General features: G+C 43.5%; 1 protein-coding gene across 1 annotated transcript in view; it reads right to left on the bottom strand.

The window, feature by feature from the left end:
- Positions 1 to 884: 884 nt before the first annotated feature.
- myoz2b (myozenin 2b) overlaps positions 885 to 21,664 on the bottom strand; it is a 52,317-nt gene continuing 31,537 nt past the window's right edge. Inside the window, exon 4 of the mRNA XM_068017465.1 lies at positions 885 to 1,119. Coding sequence (XP_067873566.1) covers positions 885 to 1,119 — 235 coding nt within the window. The remainder of the gene's footprint in view (positions 1,120 to 21,664) is intronic.

The following is a 21,664-nucleotide window of genomic DNA, read 5'->3' on the forward strand; positions in this document are numbered from 1 at the left end:
AATTTGTGTGTGATATTCTTTCGAGTTGCTTACACTCATCGTCAAGCATCATTCATATCAAGTCACTTGATAGCCGATTGCTATCCATAGAACAAAACTCTTATGCTAGTCGCTGCTTCAGGAAAGCGAGAGAGGATAAGAGGAAATGGGAGAAAATTGAGAGGAAAGAAATAAAAAGTGTGCGGGAAATTGTAGTTGAGAGCTGCATGAGAGGCATGCACTGTCATTTTGATAGGATAGACTGTTAAATTTTGCCAAAGGATAATTTCACTATTTAATGTCTTTGCAAAGACTACAAGTAGATTAATCGAACTGCTTTAGACAAAGGACAGAATAACCAATCACATCATCTGATACTTTGTAAAATATTGTGAACCTCACTGCTATTCATGGAAAAGCATTCGCCAGAAAAATAACTGTGGTGACAAAACCTTACTGACCAGTATGCTGCTAAATCAAAGCTTTTTCAAACTATTTGAACTTGAGCGGCGAACAAACATGGGCAATAGCTGGTATATTAGGCTTTTTATATTTGATTAAAAATTGGGTCCAGAATTTCCTTGCATTTTCTGCTGCTGCACTACTTAATCTTTTGCCAGAGGTGCAGCGGAAACAGCATTTATGCACATAAATGGGGTTTCCGCACATTGCTGGCAAAATTACGCTGGCGTAACAAGAAAAAGTGCGAGGAAATTCAGGGCCTGACTAATAATCGATACATTAGGCAATAGATTACATTTCTATACATACTGTATGAAAATGCTTTGGACTATCATTTTGTTTGGTATGAATGATAACTATAGTAGGTTGAAGCACTAAGCACATTATCTACGTGTACTGAAAGAGAAATGCCTTATCGGTATAATCAAAAGCACAAGAATATTTTAGAGGTCATCTGTTTCAGGAATGGTTCCTTCCAAAGGCAGATCATCAAATACCATTGCAACGTTGTTAGATGTCCAACCTTGCGCAGTTCTGTTGAAGCTTGGCCGACCAGCAGTACCGTCTTGGAAGACTGGCAGCCTGAGCTCTGGTTCCAGTAATGCAAAATCCAGCTTTGGTAACTTGAAACTCATAATTTTGGAAGCTTTGTCAAAACCACCATAAGGAGTTGCGACTCTGTGGATTTAGAAATGAAAAATCAGAAATTGATTAAGAGACAGTTCAGCCTTCTTAGCTGCCCCTCGCTTAGATCTTTTGGAAGACTGGAAACTGTATAACTGAACTGAAACAACAAAGCCTTTTCTTAAGTTCACTGGCTTTAAAGTGCTGGTTTCTGCCTTCCCACACTCTCCCTCCATTGTGCTGTGATTTTTTATCTCTGAGTGGGACCATGTAAAATATCACATAAGACAATAAGAAATAGGAGCAGGAGTGAGCCATTTACAGCCTCGAGTCTGCTCCACCATTCAATAAGATGATGGCTGATGCGATTGTGGCCTTAGTTCCACTTTCTTGTTCCCCGTTCCCCCCCCGCCCCGCCCCACCCCATAAAGATCAAAACTCTGTCTAACTCAGCCTTGAAGATATTCAATGGCCCAGCCTCCACTGCTCTCTGGGGAAGAGAATTCCAAAGATTAATGACTGTCTGAGAGAAGAAATTCTTCCTCATCCCTGTCTGAAATGGGAGACCCTTTATTTTGAAACTGTGCCACCAGTTCTAGATTCCCCCACGAGAGGAAACATCCTCTCAGCATCTATCCTGTCAAGCCCCCTCAGAATCTTAGATATTTCAATAAAATCACCTCTCATTCTTCTAAACTCCAATGAGTATCGGCCCAACCTGCTCAACCTTTCCTCATAAGACAACCCCTTCACCCAGGAATCAGTCTAGTAAACCTTCTCTGAACTGCTTCCAATGAAAGTATATCCCTCCTTAAGGAAGGAGACCAAAACTGTATACAGTACTCTGGATGTGATCTTGCTAATGCCCTGTAAAGTTTTATTTATTTTATTTAGAGATACAGCACTGAAACAGGCCCTTCGGCCCACCAAGTCTGTGCCGACCAAGTACCACCCATTTATACTAACCCTACAGTAATCCCATATTCCCTATCACCTCCCTACACTAGGGGTAATTTACAACGGCCAATTTACCTATCACTTGCAAGGTCTTTGGATGTGGGAGGAAACCGGAGCACCCGGCGAAAACCCACACAGACACAGGGAGAACTTGTAAACTCCGCACAGGCAGTACCCAGAATCGAACCCGGGTCGCTGGAGCTGTGAGGCTGCAGTGCTAACCACTGCGCCGCCCTTGTCGTAAAACATCCCTACTTCTATACTTCCAGGCCCCTTACAATAATGTCAACATTCCATTTGCCTTCCAAATTACTTGCTGTACCTGCATGCTAATTTTTTGTCATTCATGTACGAAAACACCCAGATCCCTCTGCACTGTAACATTCTGCAGTTTCTCTCCATGTAAATAATATTCTGCTTTTCTATTCCTGCCAAAGTGTACAACCTCACATTTTCCCACATCATACTTCATCTGCCGCATTGTTGCCCACTCACGTAACCTATCAATATCTCTTTGGAGACATTTTGTGTCCTCCTCACAACTTGCTGTCCCACCCATCTTTCTGTCATCTGCAAATTTGGCTACAATACACCCAATCCCTTCATCCAAAACATCACAGAATCACAGAATCGTTACAGTGCAGAAGGAGGCCATTCGGCCCATCGTGTCTGCACCAGCTCTCCAAATGAGCAGTTCACCTAGTGCCATTCCCTCGCATTCTCCCCGTAACCTGCACATTCTTCCTTTTCATATAACTGTCTAATTCCCTTTTGAATGCTTCATTTGAATCTGCCTCCACCACACTCTCAGGCACCGCATTCCAGACCTTAACCACTCGCTGCGTGAAAAAGCTTTTCCTCATGTCACTTTTGCTTCTCTCACCTATTACTTTAAATCTGTGCCCTCTCATTCTCGATCTTTTCACTAGTGGAAACAGTTTCCCCTATCTACTCTGTCCAGACCCCTCATGATTTTAAATACCTCTATCAAATCCCCTCTTAGCCTTCTCATCTCCATGGAAAACAGTCCCAACTTCTCCAATCTATCTTCATAACTGAAGTTCCTCATCCCAGGAATCATTCTCGTGAATCTTTTCTGTACTCTCTCCAATGCCCTTCACGTCTTTCCTAAAGTGTGGTGCCCAGAATACTCCAGCTGAGGCTGAACTAGTTCAACATAACCTCCTTGCTCTTGTACTCTATGCCCCTATTAATAAAGCACAGGATACTGTATGCTTTATTAACTGCTCTCTCAACCTGTCCTGCCACCTTCAATGACTTATACACATATACACCCAGGTGTCTCTGCTCCTGCACCCACTTTAGAATTGTACCCATTGTTTTATATTGTCTCTCCATGTTCTTCTTACCAAAATGAATCATTTCACATTTCTCTGCATTGAACTTCATCTGCCACCTGTCTGCCCATCTCATTAACATGTCTATGTCCTTTTGCAGTTCTACACTATCCTCCTCACAGTTCACAATGCTTCCAAGTTTTGTATCATCCACAAACTTTAAAATTGTGCCCTGTGCACCAAGGTCTAGGTCATTAATAGATATCAGGAAAAGCAAGGGTTCCAACACTGATCCCTGGGGAATTGCACTACAGACTTCCTCCAGCCCGAAAAACAGCCATTAACTACAACTCTCTGTTTCCTGTCACTCAGCCATGAGCTATAACTTTGCTCATAAGTCTGTTGTGTGGCACTGTAACCACATCAACTGCATTGCCCTCATCAACCCTCTTTGTTACCTCCTCAAAAACTCCAGCAAGTTAGTTAAACATGATTTTTCCTGAAGAAATCCATGCTGGCTTGCTTTAATTCACCTGCATTTGTCCATATGACTATTTATTTTGTCCTGAATTATTCTTTCTAGAAGTTCCCCCACCACTGAAGTTAAACTGACTGGCCTGCAGTTGCTGGGCTTATCTTTACACCCATTTTTGAACAAGGGTGTAACGTTTGCAATTCTCCAGGCCTCTAGCACCACCGCTGAGTCTAAAGAAGACTGAAAAATTATGGCCAGTGCCTCCGTGACTTCCACCCTCACTTCCCTTAGTATCCTTGGATCTCTTCCGGTCCTGATGCTTTATCCACTTTAAGTACAGACAGCCTATCTAATATGTCCTCCTTATCAATTTTAAACCCTTCTAGTGTCTGAATTACCTCTTCTTTCACCATTGTCTGGGTTGCATTTTCTTCCTTGGTAAAGCCAGATACAAAGTATTCATTTAATACCTCAGCTATGCCCTCTACTTCCATACATAAATCCCCTTTATGGTCCCTAATCGGCCCAAGTCCTCCTTTTACCACCCTTTTACTATTTATATGCCTATAGAAAACTTTGGGATTCCCTTTAATGTTAGCTGCCAGTCTCTTTTAAGATAAACTCTCTCTTATCTTCTCTTATTTGCTTTTTCACTTCCCCTCTGGATCTTTTATATTCAGCCTGGTTCTCAATGGTATTTTCTACTTGGCATTTGTCAGAAGCATACTTTTTCTTCTTTATCTTAATCTCTACTTCTTTTGTCATCCAGGGAGCTCTGGATTTGTTTGCTTTACCTTTCCCCTTCAAGGGAACATACATTGAATGTGCCTGTACTATCTCTTCTTTGAAGGTAGCCCATTGTTCAGCTATCGTTTTTCCTGCCAACCTTTGACTCAAATTTATTCACTCCAGCTCCATTCTTAGTCCATTTAAGTTGGCTTTCCCCCAGTTAATTATTCTTACTCTGGATTGTTCTTTGTCCTTTTCCATAGTTATCCTAACCTTATGATACAATGATCACTGTCCCCTCAATGATTTCCTGCTGATATTTGATCCACTTGGCCCACCTCATTCCCAAGAATCAGGTGTAGCAGTGCCTCCTTTCTCGTTAGACTAGCAATATACTACTGTAGAAAATATTTCTGAACATATTGTAGGTACTCTTGCCCCTCATTGTCCTTTACATTACTATTATCCCAGTCTATGTTTGGATAATTAAAGTCCCCCATTATAAATAGCCTAATTAATAATAATATTAATATAGATTGTAAATAGTTGAGGCCCCATCACTGCTCCCTGTGGAACTTCCCCAGTTACAGTTTGCCAACCTGAAAATTGCACATAGGTCAGAGTCATATGTGACATAGAAGGAGGCCATTCAGCCCATTGAGTCCATGACAGTTCTACTTGGAGAATTCCAGGGAGTCCATTGAGTCCATGACAGTTCTCCTTGGAGAATTCCAGTCAGTCCCACTCCCCCGCCCGATCCCAGTAGCCCTGCAAATTTTATTTCCTTCAAGTACCCTTCCAATTTCCTTTTGAAATTATTGATTGCCCACGAGGGTGATGGATGCATAGACAATGAGTTCCAGGTCATTACCACTCGCTGCGTAAAAAAGTTCTTGCCCAAAACCTTCAATCTGCATCCCTTAGTCCTTGCACTATTAGTTAATGGGAACAGTTTTCCTTGCCTAACTTATCCTAAGTCTGTCATATTCTTGTACCCCTCTATCAAATCTCTCCTCAATCTCCTTTGCTCCATGGAGAATAACCCCAGCTTTTCAACCTAACTTTGTAACTAAAATCCTCCATCCCTGGAACCATTTTGGTAAATCTCCTTTGTACCCTCTCAAGGACCCTCATATCCTTCCTAAAGTGTGGTGACCAGAACTGGATGCAATACTCTTGTTAGGGCTTAACCAGAGCTTTATAAAGGTTCAGCATAACTTTCCTGCTTTTGTACTCTGCCTCTATTTATGAAGCCCAAGATCACATATGCTTTGCTAACCGTACTCTCAATATGTCCTGCCACTTTCAAAGATTGATACACATGCAATCTCGGATCTCTCTGTTCATGCACACTCTTTAAAACAGCGCCATTAACTTTATATTGCCTCACTTTGTCCCTTCTGCCAAAATGCCTCACCTCACACTTCTCTGTATAAAATTCCATCTGCCACTTTTCTGCCCCAATTATCCCAATTCTCAGTTAGCCAATCCTTTATCCATGCCAATATATTACCCCCAACACCATGAGCTCTTGTATGGTAAACTTTTATGTGGCACCTTATCAAAAGCCTTTTGGAAATCCAATTATACTACATCTATTGGTTTCCCTTTATCCACCCTGCTTGCTACATCCTCAAAGAAGTCTAATAAATTTGTCAAACATGATTTCCATAAAGCCATGTTGACTCTGCCTGATTGTATTCTATTTTCTAAATATCCTACGACTACTTCCTTTATAATAGATTCCAGCATTTTCCCAATTACATGTTAGGCTAACTGGTCTACAGTTTCCTGCTTTCTGCCTCCCTCCTTTCTTGAATAGAGGTGTTACATTTGTGGTTTTCCAATCCACTGAGACCTTTCCAGAATCTAGGGAATTTTGGAAGATTATAACCAATCCACTATCTCTGTAGCCACTTCTTTTAAGACCCTAGGATGCAAATCATCAGGTTCAAGAGACTTGTCAGTCTTTAGTCCCATAGTTTTTCTAGTAATTTTTTTCTAGTGATTGTGATTGTTTTAAGTTCCTCTCTCCCTTTTGCCTCTTGATTTTCTGCTATTCTTGGGATGCTTTTTGTGTCTTCTAATGTGAAGACAAAAACAAAATACTTGTTCAAAGGCTCTGCCATTATCTTGTTTCCCATTAGTAATTCCCCAGTCTCATCCTCTAAGGGACCGAAGCTTACTTTAACTACTTTTCCTTTTTATATATTTATAGAAGCTTTTATTGTCAGTTTTTATATTTCTTGCTAGTTTACTCTCGTTCTTTAATTTATTCCCCTTTTCTTAGCCATTCTTTTCTGGTTTCTAAAAGTTTCCCAATCTTCTGACCTATCACTAATCTTCGCACATCCATGCTACAGATCACAGATTACATTCGAAAAGTAACTACACTTCAAAAATACTTCATGGGTTATAAAGCGCCTTGTGACATAGTGAGGTTGTGAAAGCACTTGATGAATGCAAGAATTTCCTTCTTTTTAGGCTTTCTGTGAGAAATACCATAAAAGATCAGTTAATTTATTCCAAATATGACTGAAAGTTGATTTTCATCTTTTCAATTCAGAAGCTATGAAGTGCAATCAGGGAGCAACAGATTTTTAAACTTAATTTTAGCAATTTGGAGGAGACTTTTGCAGACCTTGACGTCACCCTACTCTGCACTAATTCTCTTTGGTATTTTGTGGTCATTGTGAGTATTATTTTCGTGTTGTATGGCACCACCACCGTGCTAAATGGGATAGATTCAGAACAGATCTGACAGCTCAAAACTGGACATCCATGAGGTGCTGTGGACCATCAGAATTCAAACACAACCTGTAACCTCATGGCCTGTCATATCCTTCACTCTACCATTACCATCAAGCCAGGGGATCAACCCTGGTTTAATGAGGAGTGCAGGACAGCGTGCCAGGAGCTGCACCAGGAATACCTCAAAATGAGGTGTCAACCCAGTGAAGCTACAACACAGGACTTCTTGCATGCCAACAGCAAAAGCAGCATGCAATAGCCAGAGCTAAGCAATCCCAGAACCAATGGATCAGATTAAAGCTCTGCAGTCCTGCCACATCCAGTTATGAATGGTGGTGGACAATTAAACAACTAACAGGAGGAGGAAGTTCCACAAATATCCACATTCTCAATGATCGAGGAGCCCAGCAGATCAGTGCAAAAGTAAAGGCTGAAGCATTCGCAACCATCTTCATCCAGAAGTGCTGAGTGGATGATCCATCTTGGCCTCCTCCTGAGGTCCCCAGCATCAAAGATGCCAGTCTTCAGCCAATCTTTTTGTCTATCCCCACTTACTCTTCACACTACCATTGATGCCATGCCTTCAGCTATGTTGGTCCCATGTTCTAGATTTCCCTCACTAAACTCACCTCGTCTTCCTCGCCATCTTTAAGACCCTGCTTAAAACCTACCTCTTTGACCTACCCCTCCTAATATCACCTTCTTTCTTCAATTGTATGTCTGTGAGGTGCTATGGGACATTTTCCTATGTCAAAGGTGCTATATGGAAGTGTTCTTGTTTTTATAAATGGGATACCATTTTTGCATCGAAGATTTTATATAATTAAAGCACAATGCAGTCCTGCAGGCTTTATTAAGCTCTCTGTTAAGCGATTCCAACATAATTTTTTTATTCTTTCATGGGATGTGGGCATCATTGGCAAGGCCAGCATTTCTTGCCTATCCCTAATTGCCCTTGAGAAGGTGGTGGTGAGTTGAACCACTTCAGTCCATCTGGTGCAGGTAAACCCACTGAGCTGTTTGGGAGGGAGTTCCAAGATTTTGATCCAGCGACAGTGAAGGAACAGAGATATATTTCCAAGTCATGATGGTGTACAACTTGGAGGGGAACTTGCTGGTGGCGGTGTTTTTAAAGTGCGGCCAGCCCTGCTGGTCAATTTGAATCTTGAAAGTCATATCCCCCCCAAAATCTACCAAATAAAATTGTAATGCCCCTTCCCACCCCCAATAACAATTACATTAACTATTTGCCCTTCCCTCCCCCAACACTTCCCTTTGAAATCTGACTTCCCCCCCCAGACTGTACACAGTTTAAAGTTCACCCCTTCCCATCATCCCCCTACACTCATTACATTTATTTGAGCCTGTTTCGCCCCCCACCCCTGCACTAAAAATCTTAACTCCCCCATGCATTCCCCCCTCCCCCCCCCCCCCCCCCCCACCAGTGTCACACCGGCTTTCCCCAGACGGGGAAGTGAAAGCGAGGGAGTGCCGGCCGTCGCACTGAAGATCACAGGGGGCCCGGAAGATTGGAGGTGAGTGTATTTCAATTTATTCATTTTATTGATTTACTTATTGAAATTGTTGTGTCACCCAGCAGCGGGGGCGGGGGGAGGCCACCACGGAGCCTTGCTACCGCCGAGAGGATCGGGCTGGGCCTCCTGGTGTCGAGCTCCATGGCGGGCCTCTACCGGAACCATCTTCCAGCACCTCCCGCCCCTGCCACAGAGCCCGACATCAGGGGCCCGGTAAAAGCTAGCCCATAGTGTGCGAGGGTTTAAAACATCAAAGAAATACCAGTGTGTCAGAAAGCTGGCATATTCCCACTTACATTTGCATTTAACCTGCGCGCAAAAGGCAATTGAAAGCAGATTTAACCCTGCATTCTGGCTTCAAGTGCCAGCACATGGGTTTCCGGAGCTGTCTGAAACTCGGCAGTGTTGATAAGGCGAGAGCAGAGTGGGCCAGTTTGTAGTGAGTAGTGAGACAAGTTCTGATGAACGGTCATAGACCTGAAACGTTAACTCTGCTTCTCTCTCCACAGATGCTGCCAGACCTGCTGTGTATTACCAGCACTTTCCGTTTTTATTTCAGATTTCCAGCATTTACAGTATTTTGCTTTTATTTATGAAAGCATATTGGGGATTGGTGGGCTATGAAATTGCAATGCCTTTAGATACTGAACCAGAACAGCTGCTTCCTGCCTAGGAGAAAGGCTTTTACTCACAGCACTTGTTCTGGGAGAGTACTTTCACTGCTTTAAAGGTAGTTTCCAACATTTTGGAAGTCATTTCTGCTACCTTGTTTGTGTTTTCTTTGATCTGCACTTCCCTGCTGTCAGCCTTCACTGCAGCATAGAAGCAGCTTATGCAGTCTACCTTGAACCTTTGATGAGGAACAAGAGAATCAATACCAGCAGCGGCAACACCAGCAGGAGCAGAATCAGCTGCCTTCTCCTCAGCTACCTGTCCCTCCATAGGACAGAGGGGATAAACACAGAGCTCTGTATCCAATTGAGCAGAGCTCTGAGCATCCTGCACCCTCCAAGCGGGACTCTCCACTGCTGTCTCTATCTTCAGCTCTTGCTCACTTGTGACATGCGGCTCACCATGTGACAAAGTGGGAACACAGGAGTAGGAGTAGACCACTTAGCCCCTCGAGTTTGTTCTGTCATTCAATGTGACCATGGCTGATCTGCAACTTAACTCCATATACCCACCTTTGCTCTTTATCTCTCAATACATTTGGCCAACAAAAATCTATCAATCTCAGTTTTAAAATTAATACTTGATCGAACATCTATTGCCATTTGTGGAAGAGAGTTCCAAACCTCTATCACCCTTTGCTTGAAAGGTCTGGCTCTATTTTGACTATACCGTCCAGTCCTAGGCTCTACAACAAGTGGAAATAGCTTCTCCCAATCTACCCTATCTGTTACCATTAATATCTTGAAAACTTTGATAAGATCACCCCTTAACCTTCTAAGTTTCAGGGAATACAACCTTAGTTTGTTTTATCTCTCCTCGCAGCTTAACCCTTAGAGTTCAGGTATCATTCTAGTAAATCTACACTGCATTCGCTCCAAGGCCAATATATCCTTCCTAAGGTTTGGTAGCCAGAATTGCTCAGAGTACTCCAAATGTGGTATAACCAGGGCTTTGCATAGTTGAATGCTTCTACCCCTTGCATTCTCATCCTCCAGATAGAAAGGCCAGCATTCCATTCCTTTTTGATTATTTTCTCTACCTGTTCCTGACATTTTAATGATCTGTGTATCTGGACCCACAAATCTCTTTGAACTGCCACTGTTTCTAGATTTTCAGCATTTAGAAAATGCCCTGGTCTATCCTTTTTAGGTTAAAAGTGGATGTCCTCACATTTGCCTACATTGAAATCCATTTGCCACAGTTTTGTCTGTTCACTTAATCTATCAATATCTCTTTGTAATTTTATGCTTCCATCTCTACTGCTTGCAATACCACCTACCTTTGCATCATTGACAAATTTGAATATGTGGCTTTCTATCCCATCATCTAAAGCATTAATGAATACAATGAATATTTGAGGGCCCAAAACAGATCCTTGTGGCACACCACAAATCACATGCTGCCAATTAGAGTACCTGGCTATTTTCCTTACTCTCTATCACCTTCTGCTCAGCCAATTTCCTAACCAGGTTAATAATTTGCCTTTAATTCCATGAGCTTCAACTTTAGCTAACAACTCTTAGAGGGGACCTTCGGAAGTTGATATAAAGTAACATCCATAGACATTCCCCTGTCCACTACCTTAGTCACCTGCCTTGGAGGCCTCACCGAAGTTTGTGTATCTGAACTGATGGAGAGTACACATAAATAGAGTGACAGTGCTTCCTCAGAGTGTGACACCTCTGCTAAGGACTCCTCAGCCTCCTACCATACCAGCTTGAAGGACCTGTGTGAGATGGCAGACATGAAGTAGAACTGACAAAGGGAAAGAGCACTTTCAAAGTCATTATTGTGCAGATGATCTTATTTCAGTTCATGGTGGCAACAGTTCAACATGAATGATTGTACCTTGTGACTGTATAATATCTAGTTCTGCCACCAAGTTTCTGGGAGACCCCCCATATCTTCGTCTCCAATGGCCATGCACTTCACCACTCTGCTGATCTCCATGGCCTCTTTCTGCACAATGGTCAGGGGGGTTGGGGGGGATGCCTTAGCTCTCTACCTCTCTACCTCTCCACCTCTCCCTGGAGTTCTGTGATTTCTGCTGCAAGAAGAGAAACCAGAGAGTTATGAGTGTGAAAAATGTTTTGACAATGTTTTGAGTGGACGGGATGACAACATTTGCGGAGAGTGACAGTGAGGGATGGCTGTGAGATGGCAATAATATGAAGATGAGTTTCAATGTTGGTTGTTCAGGTGGGATGTAAAGAGGTGCCTCATGAGAGAGGAATGCATGAAGCTGCAAGGTGTGTTGGTCTGAGGAGTGTTGTGCAGGAGAATGTTGGGGTAGTCAGAGAGCGGGTGTTGGCACTAGAATGTGGGGTGCCACTCACCTTTCCTGCCCTTATGAAGTTATTAAATCTCTTGCAGCACTGTGTCCAACTGTGAGATACCAAACTCCTGCTGCTGACTTCCTCAGTGAATTTGAGAGGCTTCATTTCAGAGGCTTCCCATCTGCTTGGAACAGTGTTTTTCTGTGCGCCCTTACAGCCGCTCCGGGGATGTCTCAGAGAACTGAAGGGAGGGGGTAGCCTTCCCATATTGAGTCGTCATCATTATGCTTGCTCTCTTTCTCTTCATCGTTCTGCATTGGAACCATTCTTTAAATATCAGGGCGTTGTCACACCTGCCCACTCCAGTTGTTCAGGAAACCCCCAGAAGCAAGATGCTGATGCTATGACTGAGTTAAAAACTCACAGAATAACCCGCTCCTTGAACTGTTGGATTCCTGACCCGCTGCTGGTCCCTTGCTGCAAGAGGGTCAAAAGGTGGGGCTTTTAGGTTTTAGCGGTAAAAAATGAACATTGCAAATGAGTGATGGCAGGACGCCATATTGTCCATACTAAGGTCATGGCTGGAAGGACTTTGTCTGCAAGTAAACAGACATTTTGGAAGGAAATGTGAAGAGGGTGGTGATTAATTGATCTGCTCACAGAATGCAAGGCGACAGAAGTGGATAGTGTGAGTGGGATGAGAAGGGGTTGGTGAGTTTGCCCCCTTAGCCGTGGAGAAGAGAATAGAGCAGGTTGGGTTGCTGCTCAGAAAGAGGCCATCGTCCCTTTGGAGAAAACCAAGGAAGACACAAAGGGTACCTGTGGATTTATCCAAGGGGAATGCAATCTTGGAAAAACGTGTTAGAAGTGTAGAAAGACAGAGGGGTAGTGAGGAGTTTGGGTAGGGATTGCGCTGGGGGGTGGTGGTGGTGGTGGGGTGGTGGTGGGGTGGTTCAAAGTGCCTGAGGCAGTAAATGAAAAGTGGCGTTATTGGATGTTGGGAAGAGGAGAAGACAGTGGAGAAGGGCCAGAGATGACTGAGTTGTTGGGGGTCGGGGGGGGTTGACTGGTGGTGCTGAAAAGTAACAAAAAGTAATGAGCTTGGGGAATGGCAGCCAAAATTCACATACAACTGGAGATTGTTGTGTATATAATAAAAAAAACTTCGAACTATGGAGGAGACAGTACTCATAACAGCCACAGAAGGAGGCAATTCAGCCCATCGTGTCCATTTTGGCTCTATGCAAGAGCAACTCAGCAAGTCCCACTCCATTGCCTTTTCCCCATACCCCTGCAAATCTTTTCTCATCAGATAATTATCGAATTCCCTTTTGAAAGCCGTGATTGAATCTGTCTTCACCACACTTCTTTATTCTTTCTTGGGATGTGAGCATCACTGGCAAAGCCACCATTTATTGCTCATCCCTTTTTGCCCTTGAGAAGGTGGTAGTGAGCTGCCTTCTTGAATCGCTGCCCTTGCCCTTCTAGAGGGTAGAGTTCGTGGCTTTGGAAGGTGCAGTCAAAGGAGCCTTGACGAGTTGCTGCAGTGCATCTTGGAGATGGTACACACTACTGCCACTGTGTGCAGATGGTGAAGGGAGTGACTGTTTAAGGTGATGGATGGAGTCCTGATCTAGCAGGCTGCTTTGTCTTGGATGATGTCGAGCTTCTGGAGTGTTGTTGGATCTACACTCATCCAGGCAAGTGGAGAGTATTTCATCACAATCCTGACTTGTGCCTTGTAGATGGTGAACAGGCATTGAAGAGTCAGAAGGCAAGTTACATGCTGCAGAATTCCCAGCCTCTGACCTGCTGTTGTAGCCACAACATTTATGTGACTGGTCCAGTTAAATTTCTGGTCAATAGTCATCTCCAGTTGATTGTAGGTGATTTAGCGATGGTAATGCCATTGAAAATCAAGGGAAAATGGTTAGATTGCCTCTTCTTGGCGATGGTCATTGTCTGGCACTTGTGTGGCGCGAATGTCACTTGCCACTTATCAGCCCAAGCCTGAATGTTGTCCAGGTCTTGTTGCATGCAGGCAAGGACTGCTTCAATATTTGAGGAGTTGCGAATGGTACTGAACACTGCAATCATCCATGAACATCCCCACTTCTGACTTGATGTTGGGGGAAAGTCATTGACGAAGCAGCTGAATATGTTTGGGCTTGGGACACTACCTGGAGGAATTCCTGGAGCGATGTCACGGGGCTGAGATGATTGGTCCCCAACAACCACAACCATCTTCCTTTCTGCTAGGTATGGCTTCAACCAGTGGAGAGTTTTCCCCCAATTCCCATTTACTTCAATTTTTCTAGGGCCCCTTAATGCCACTGGGTCAAATGCTGCCTTGGTGTCAAGGGCAATCACTCTCACCTCCCTTCTGGAATTCAGCTCTTTTGTCCATGTTTGGACCAAGGCTGTAATGAGGTCTGAAGCTGAGTGGCCCTAGCTGACCCAAACTGAGCATCGGTGAGCAGGTTGTTGCTGAATAAGTGCTGCTTTATAGTACTGCTGGCAATACCATCCATCACTTTGCTGATGATGAAGAGTAGACTGATCGGCCAGATTGGATTTGTCCTGCTTTTTATCGACAAGAATACTTGGACAATTTTTCACATTGTTGAGTAGATGCTTGTTTTGCAGCTGTACTCGAACAGCTTGGCTAAGGAGATGGCCAGTTCTGGAGCACAAATCTTCAGTACCTGACTTTTCTATAACCAGTGCCTTCAGTCATTTCTTGATGTCATGTGGAGTGAATCGAATTGGCTGAAGACGGGCACCTGTGAAGCTGGGGATTTCAGGAGGAGACCAAGATGGATCAGCCACTCAGCACTTCTGGCTGAAGATGGTTGCAAATGCTTCAGCCTTGTCTTTTGCATTGACATGCTGGACTCCCCCATCATCGAGGATGGGGATATTTGTGGAGCCTCCTCCTCCAGTTAGTTGTGTAATTGTCCATCACCATTCATGACTGGATGTGGCAGAACTGCAGAGCTTTGATCTGATTCATTGGTAGCGGGATCGCTCAGCTCTGTCTATAGCATGCTGCTTCTGCTGTTTAGCATGCACGTAGTCCTGTGTTGTAGCTTCACCAAGTTGGCAGCTCATTTTTAGGTATCCCTGGTGCTGCTCCTGGCATGCCCTCCTACACTCCTCATTAAACCAGGGTTGGTCCCCTCACTTGCTGGCAATAGTAGAGTGAGGGATATGTTCGGCCATGAGGTTACAGATTGTGATTGAAAACAATTCTGCTGCTGTTGATGGCCCACAGTGCCTCCTAGGTGCCCAGTTTTGAGCTGCTACATCTGTTCTGAGTCTATCTCTTTTAGCATAATGAGAGTGCCACACAGCACGATGAAGGGTGTCCTCAGTGTGAAGATGGGATTTAGTCTCCACAAAGACTGTGTGGTGGTCAGTTCTACCAATACAGTTATGGACAGTTGCATCTGTGAAAGGTAGATTGGTGAGGACAAGGTCAAGTAAGTTTTCCCCTCGTTTTGCTTCTGCCACCACTTGCTGCAGACCCAGTCTGGCAGATATGTCCTTCAGGACGTGGCCAGCTTGGTCAGTAATGGTGCTACCAAGACACACCTGATGATGGACACTGAAGTCCCCCATCCAGAGTACATTCTGTGCCCTTGCTACCCTCAGTGCTTCTTCCAAGTGGTGTTTATCAACTGAGGGAGGGTGGCAATTGGCAGGAGGTTTCCTCATCGTGTTTGATCTGTTACCAAGAGACTTTGTGGGGTCCAGAGTCAATGTTGAGGACTCTCAGGACCACTCCCTCCTGACTGTATATCACTGTGCTGCCACCTCTGGTTAGTCTGTCCTGCCAGTGATGGACGAGTTTGGGACATTGGCTGTTAGGTATGATTAGGCGAATATGACTATGGCTGGCTGTTGCTTGACCAGTCTGTGGGACAGCTGTCCCAGTTTTGGCACAAATCCCCAGATTTAGTGAGGACACATATACAGGGTCGATTGGGAAGGGTGTGTCTATTTCGTTTACAGTGCCTAGGTCGATGCCGGGTGGTCCATCCAATTTTATTTTCATTTGTTTTTTCTGCAGCAATTTGATTCAACTGAGTGGCTTGCTAGGCCATTTCAGAGGGCAGTTAAGAGTCAGTCACATTGCTGTAGGTCAGGAGCCACATATAGGCCAGACTAGGTCAAGATAGCAGATTTCTTTCCCTGAAGGGTCTTCGTGAACTAAATGAGTTTTTATAACAATCCAGTAGTTTCATGATCATTATTAACGAGACTAGCATTTTTTTCCAGATGTATTAATTAATTGAATTCAAATTCCCCCAGCTGCTGTGGTGGGATTTGAACTTATGTTTCTGGAGGATTAGTCTGGGCCTCTGGATTACTGGCCCAGTAACATTTCCACTATGCTACCATCCCCTTGTCATGAAGTGCATTCCTCGATCCAACCACTCACTGCATTAAAAAGTTTATCCTGAAATCATGGAATCACAGAATGGTTACAACACAGAAACAGGCCATTTGGCCCATCGTATCCATGTTGGCTACATGTAAGAGCAACTCACCTAGTCCCAGTCCCCTGCCTTTTCCCTGTAGCACTGCAAATTTTTTTCTCTTCAGTTAATGATCCAATTCTGTTTTGAAGGCCTTCATTGAATCTGCCTCCACCACACTCTCAGGCAGTGCATTCCAGATCCTAACCACTTGCTACATAAAAAAGTTTTTCCTCATGTCACTGTTACTTCTTAATCACTTTAAATCGGTGTCCTCTGGTTCTGGATCCTTCTGCCAATGTGAACAGTTTCTACCTATCTGCTTTGTCCAGACTCCTCATGATTTTGAAAACCTCAATCAAATCTCCTCTTAATCTACTCTTCTCCAAGGGGAACAGACACAGCTTCTCCAAGATATCCATGTAACTGAAGTTCCTCATCTCTAGAACCATTTTTGTGAATCTTTTCTGAACCCTCTCTAATGCCTTAACATCCTTCTGAAAGTGTGGTGCCTAAAATCGGACACAATACTCCAGTTGAGGCTGAATCATTGTTTTGTACAGGTTTATCATACTTTTCTTGTTTTTGTAGTCTGTACCCCTATTTATAAAGCCCAGGATCCCATATGCTTTAATAACCACTTACTCAACCTACCCTGCAACCGTCAATGATTTGTGCAGATATACCCCTAGGTCCCTCTGCTCCTGCACCTGCTTTAGAATTGTATTCTTTATTTTATATTGCCTTTCCTTGTTCTTCCTACCAAAATGTATCACTTCACACTTCTCTGCATTAAATTTCACCTGTTACGTGCCCGCCAATTCACCAGCTTATGTATGTCCACTTGAAGTCTATCACTATCCTCCTGACAGTTCACAATACTTCCAAGTTTTGTGTCATCTGCAGATTTTGAAATCGTGCCCTTTACACCCAAGTCTAGGTCATTAATATATATCAAGAAAGGCAGTGGTCCCAGTACCAACCCCTGAGGAACCTCACTATATACCATCCTCCAGTCCGAAAAACAACCGTTCACCACTGTTGTCTGTTTCCTGTCACTCAGCCAGCTTCATATTCATGCTGCCACTGTCCCTTTTATTCCGTGGGCTTCAATTTTGCTGGCAAGCCTGTTATGTGGACTTTGTCAAACATCTTTTGGAAGTCCATGTACACCACATCAACCACTTACCCTCATCAACCCCTTCTGTAACCTCATCAAAAACTCAGTGAAATTAGTTAAACATGATTTGCCGTTATAAAATCTGTGCTAGCTTTAATTAATCCACATTTGTCCAAGTTACTGTTAATTTTGTCCCGGATTATCATTTATAAAATCTTTCCCACCACCGAGGTTTAACTGGCTGGCCTGTAGTTGCTGAGCTTATCCTTGCACCCTTTTTTGTACAAGGGTATAACGTTGGAAATTCTCCAGTCCTCTGGCACTACCATTGCATCTAATCAATTATGGCCAATGCCTCCGCAATTTCCACCCTTATTTCCCTCAGTATCCTTGGATGTATCTAATCCGGTCCTGGAGACTTATCAACTTTAAATACAGCCAGCATATCTAATATTACCTCTTTTATCAATTTTTAGCCCATCCAGTATCTCAATTACCTTATCTTTCTCTATGACTTCAACAGCATTTTCTTTCTTGGTAAAGTCAAATGCAAAGAACTTAGTACCTCAGCCATGTCTTCGGCCTCCATATGTAAATCCCCTTTTTGGTCCTTAATTAGGCCTACTCCTCCTTTTACTACCCTTTTACTATTTACATGTCTATAGTAGACTTTTGGATTCCCTTTCATGTTGGCTGCCAGTCTCTTATACTTTCTCTTTACTGCTCTTATTTCTTTTTTCACTTCCCCTCTGAACATTCTGTATTGAGCCTGGTTCTCAATTGTATTATCACACTTACATCTGCCATGTGCACCTTTTTTCTGCTTCATCTTACATTCCATTTCTTTTGTCATCCAGGGAGCTCTGGCTTTATTTGCCCTCGTAGGAATGTATCTCAACTGTACCCAAACTATGTCCTCTGTAAAGGCAGCCCATTGTTCAATTACAGTTCTGCCTGCCAATCTTTGATTCCAGTTTACCTGGGCTAGATTGTTCTCACCCAATTGAAATTAGCTCTGTCCCAATTAATTATTTTTACTTTGATTTGCTTCTTGTTCTTTTCCATAGCTAACCTAAACCTTATGATATAATGATCACTGTTCCTGAATGTTCCCCTACTGACACTGGACCCTCTTGTTTCACCTGATTCCCCAGAACCAGATCTTCATTGGACTGGAAGCATACTGATGCAGAAAATACTCCTGAACAGACTTTAGAAACTCTTCCTCCTCTCTGCCCTTTATAGTATTACTATCCCAGTCTATATTAGGATAATTAAAGTCCCCCATGATAACTACTTTATATTTTTTGCACCTCTCTAATTTCCTTGCAAATTTGTTCCTCTATATCTTTCCCCGTAATTGGTGGCCTATCGAATACACCCAGTACAGCAATGCCACCTCTATTCTTTCTTAGCTCTAACCAAATAGATTTTTTTTTGCCCCCTCCAGGACATCCTTTCACTCTCCAACACTGTAATATTATCCTTAATCAATACTGCTACCCTTCCTCCTTTCTTTCCCTCCCTATCTTTCCTGAGCACCTTTTATCCAGGAATATTTAATACACAGTCCTACTCGTTATTCAGCCAGGTCTCTGTTATCGCCACAACATTATATTCCTATGTGGCTACCTGCACCTGCACTCATCAACCTTATTTACCACACTCCATGCATTCACATACATGCACAGTAAACCCAATTTAGACCTTATTGCATTCCTGCTTACTCTGACCCCACCTAATGCCTTAGTATTTCATACTCTAGTGCTATCTGTCTCTCCCAATTATTTATACACCTTGTTTTTCCTCTCTAAAGTTACCTCCTGGTTCCCATCCCTCTGCCAAGTTAGTTTAAACCCTCGCCAATAGCACTAACAAACTGCCCCGCAAGGACATTAGTCTCTGTTCAGGTGCAATCCATCCATTCTGTACAGATCCCACCTCCACCAGAAGCAGTCTCAATATCCCAGAAATCTAAAGCCTTCCCCCCCAAACCATCTCTCCAGCCTTGTATTCATCTTGCCGATTCACCTATTTCTAAATTCACTAGCATATGACAAAGGGAGTAATCCACTCAGTGACTGCTGGTGAAATCACTAGACTACCTAATTGAAGAAGAATGGAAGGGCTGGAGATAGTCCATTTGATGCAACAGAAGTTGCCAAATTTCAGTCAACTTTTGTTCTACCACGTCTGCCAAAATCCATCACAGGCAGTAGTCCAGCAGTATAGTAATGTGTCAACCTCGTACAGAACATCATGATGTGCATTGCCACTATACCATATTATTGACACTAAATCAATTTCTTAAAGAATTAGTGCATCAGTAAACAAATATAACATGAAGGCTTGCTGTATGAGCCACTTCTGCACTGGATACTGGACTGAATTTTACCTCCAGGAAGGAAGTCCTGCCACTGGGACCGAAAGTAGGTCCCAATCCCATGTGGCAGATGGCAGGACCAAGCGGGCAATTTTAGTGGTGGCGGCCAATTAAGAAGCCACTGCTGGGACCACCGTCCAATTGAGGATGGCAGTCTGCCCGTCGGACAGCCAGCTGCTTGCTGATAGAGGTGGCCACTGCTGAGGCTGCAGGAAAGAGAGGGCACCTCCATGTTGAAGTACACTTGAAGGACGGATGAGAAATTTTTTCAATGTGCCATGGCCAAGCAGACAGGCCCTGGCAATCAGAGGGGTGAACTCTCCAGTGGCAGTGTCGGAGACACATGGTGGCAATTGCTGCTGGGGTGCCTCTCTGTGGGCACTGGAGTGGCCAGAACAGAAGGTGCCCCAGGAAGCCACTGCGAGCCCACCACGGTTTACCTGGCAGTCCCCCTTTGCAGCAGGAAGCTGTGACAATGCCGGTAAAATACCAGTGTCATAGCAAAATGGCTGTTAATTGGTCAGTTAATTGAATTAATTGGCCGCCTGCCTCCAGTCGCTGGGTGGCAAAGCTGCTGCCATCCCAGCTTCTGGGAATATCCCACGGCAGCGGGAAGACGTCGGGCTTCCCTCCAGATGGCTTCCACCACCATTTCATGAGACAGCCCGTCTCCAGAGGGCTGGTAAAATTCAGCCCACTATTTGTTGCATGCTGTCTTTTAGTAGCAACACTAGAGCTGGTGAAATAATTGGACTACTTACATGGAGAGGCATGGAAAAGCTTTAAATTATAAGGCTAGTCGGACTAGTTACCAAAAAACTGGACCAAAAATGGCCATTCATCAGTTTAACAGCTGCAACATTGCGGACTTTCAACAACGTGGTCTGGATTTAAATTCTATTTTTGTCTGACATTTGCAGTCAGACTTTCCCTCAGGAGTGAATTTTGGCAGACGAAGATGCATCATTCCACAGATGGAAAGAAAAACTGTATATGAAGGGAGGAACGTCCACCTCAACTAAACCTCTTTTCTGGCTGAAACTATGAAATTAACCCTCTCAAACAAAAGCATAGTAAAAGAACCTGATTTTGTTGGGGAGAATGGAGAAAGGAAATAGGATGAACCACAAAGCAAAATTTATTTGAAAAAATAAGTAATGTAGTCAAAATGTTACGAATGTATTTGGATCATATATTTGATCATGAGGAGAAATGGCAAATATATATGTTATATAAATACATTCTCGGGTCTACCACAGCTTCTGGTGTAACACTGATAAATTGTGGCTCTTTCTCTCATACGAAGTATTATACTATTTTCTTTTTTAGACTTTTTACATATTTTCCAAGACTAGCCTTAGAGAAAGGGTGTAATGCAGCAAATTAAATCATTATTCTGCGACTGAAAAATATAGCAATTCTTAACAAGTCTCTAAAAGATCTACCATTCATATAATATTCAAATGGGAATCGGGGGGAAAACCCTCTGCTGGCTGGAGTCATACCTAGCGCAAAGGAAGATGGTTGTGGTTGTTGGAGGTCAATCATCTGAGCTCCAGGACATCACTGCAGGAGTTCCTCAGAGTAGTGTCCTCGGCCCAACCATCTTCAGCTGCTTCATCAATGACCTTCCTTCAATCATAAGGTCAGAAGTAGGGATGTTCGCTGATGATTGCACAATGTTCAGCACCATTTGTGACTCCTCAGATACTAAAGCAGTCCATGTAGAAATTTAAGACCTGGACAATATCCAGGCTTGGGCTGATAAGTGGCAAGTAACATTCGCGCCACACAAGTGCCAGGCAATTACCATCTCCAACAAGAGAGAATCTAACCATCTCCCCTTGACATTCATCACTGAATCCCCCACTATCAACATCCTAGGGGCTACCATTGACCAGAAACTGAACTGGAGTAGCCAT

The sequence above is a fragment of the Heterodontus francisci genome, chromosome 1 (genome assembly GCF_036365525.1).
Source record: "Heterodontus francisci isolate sHetFra1 chromosome 1, sHetFra1.hap1, whole genome shotgun sequence".
In the NCBI taxonomy this organism is placed as follows: Eukaryota; Metazoa; Chordata; class Chondrichthyes; order Heterodontiformes; family Heterodontidae; genus Heterodontus; species Heterodontus francisci.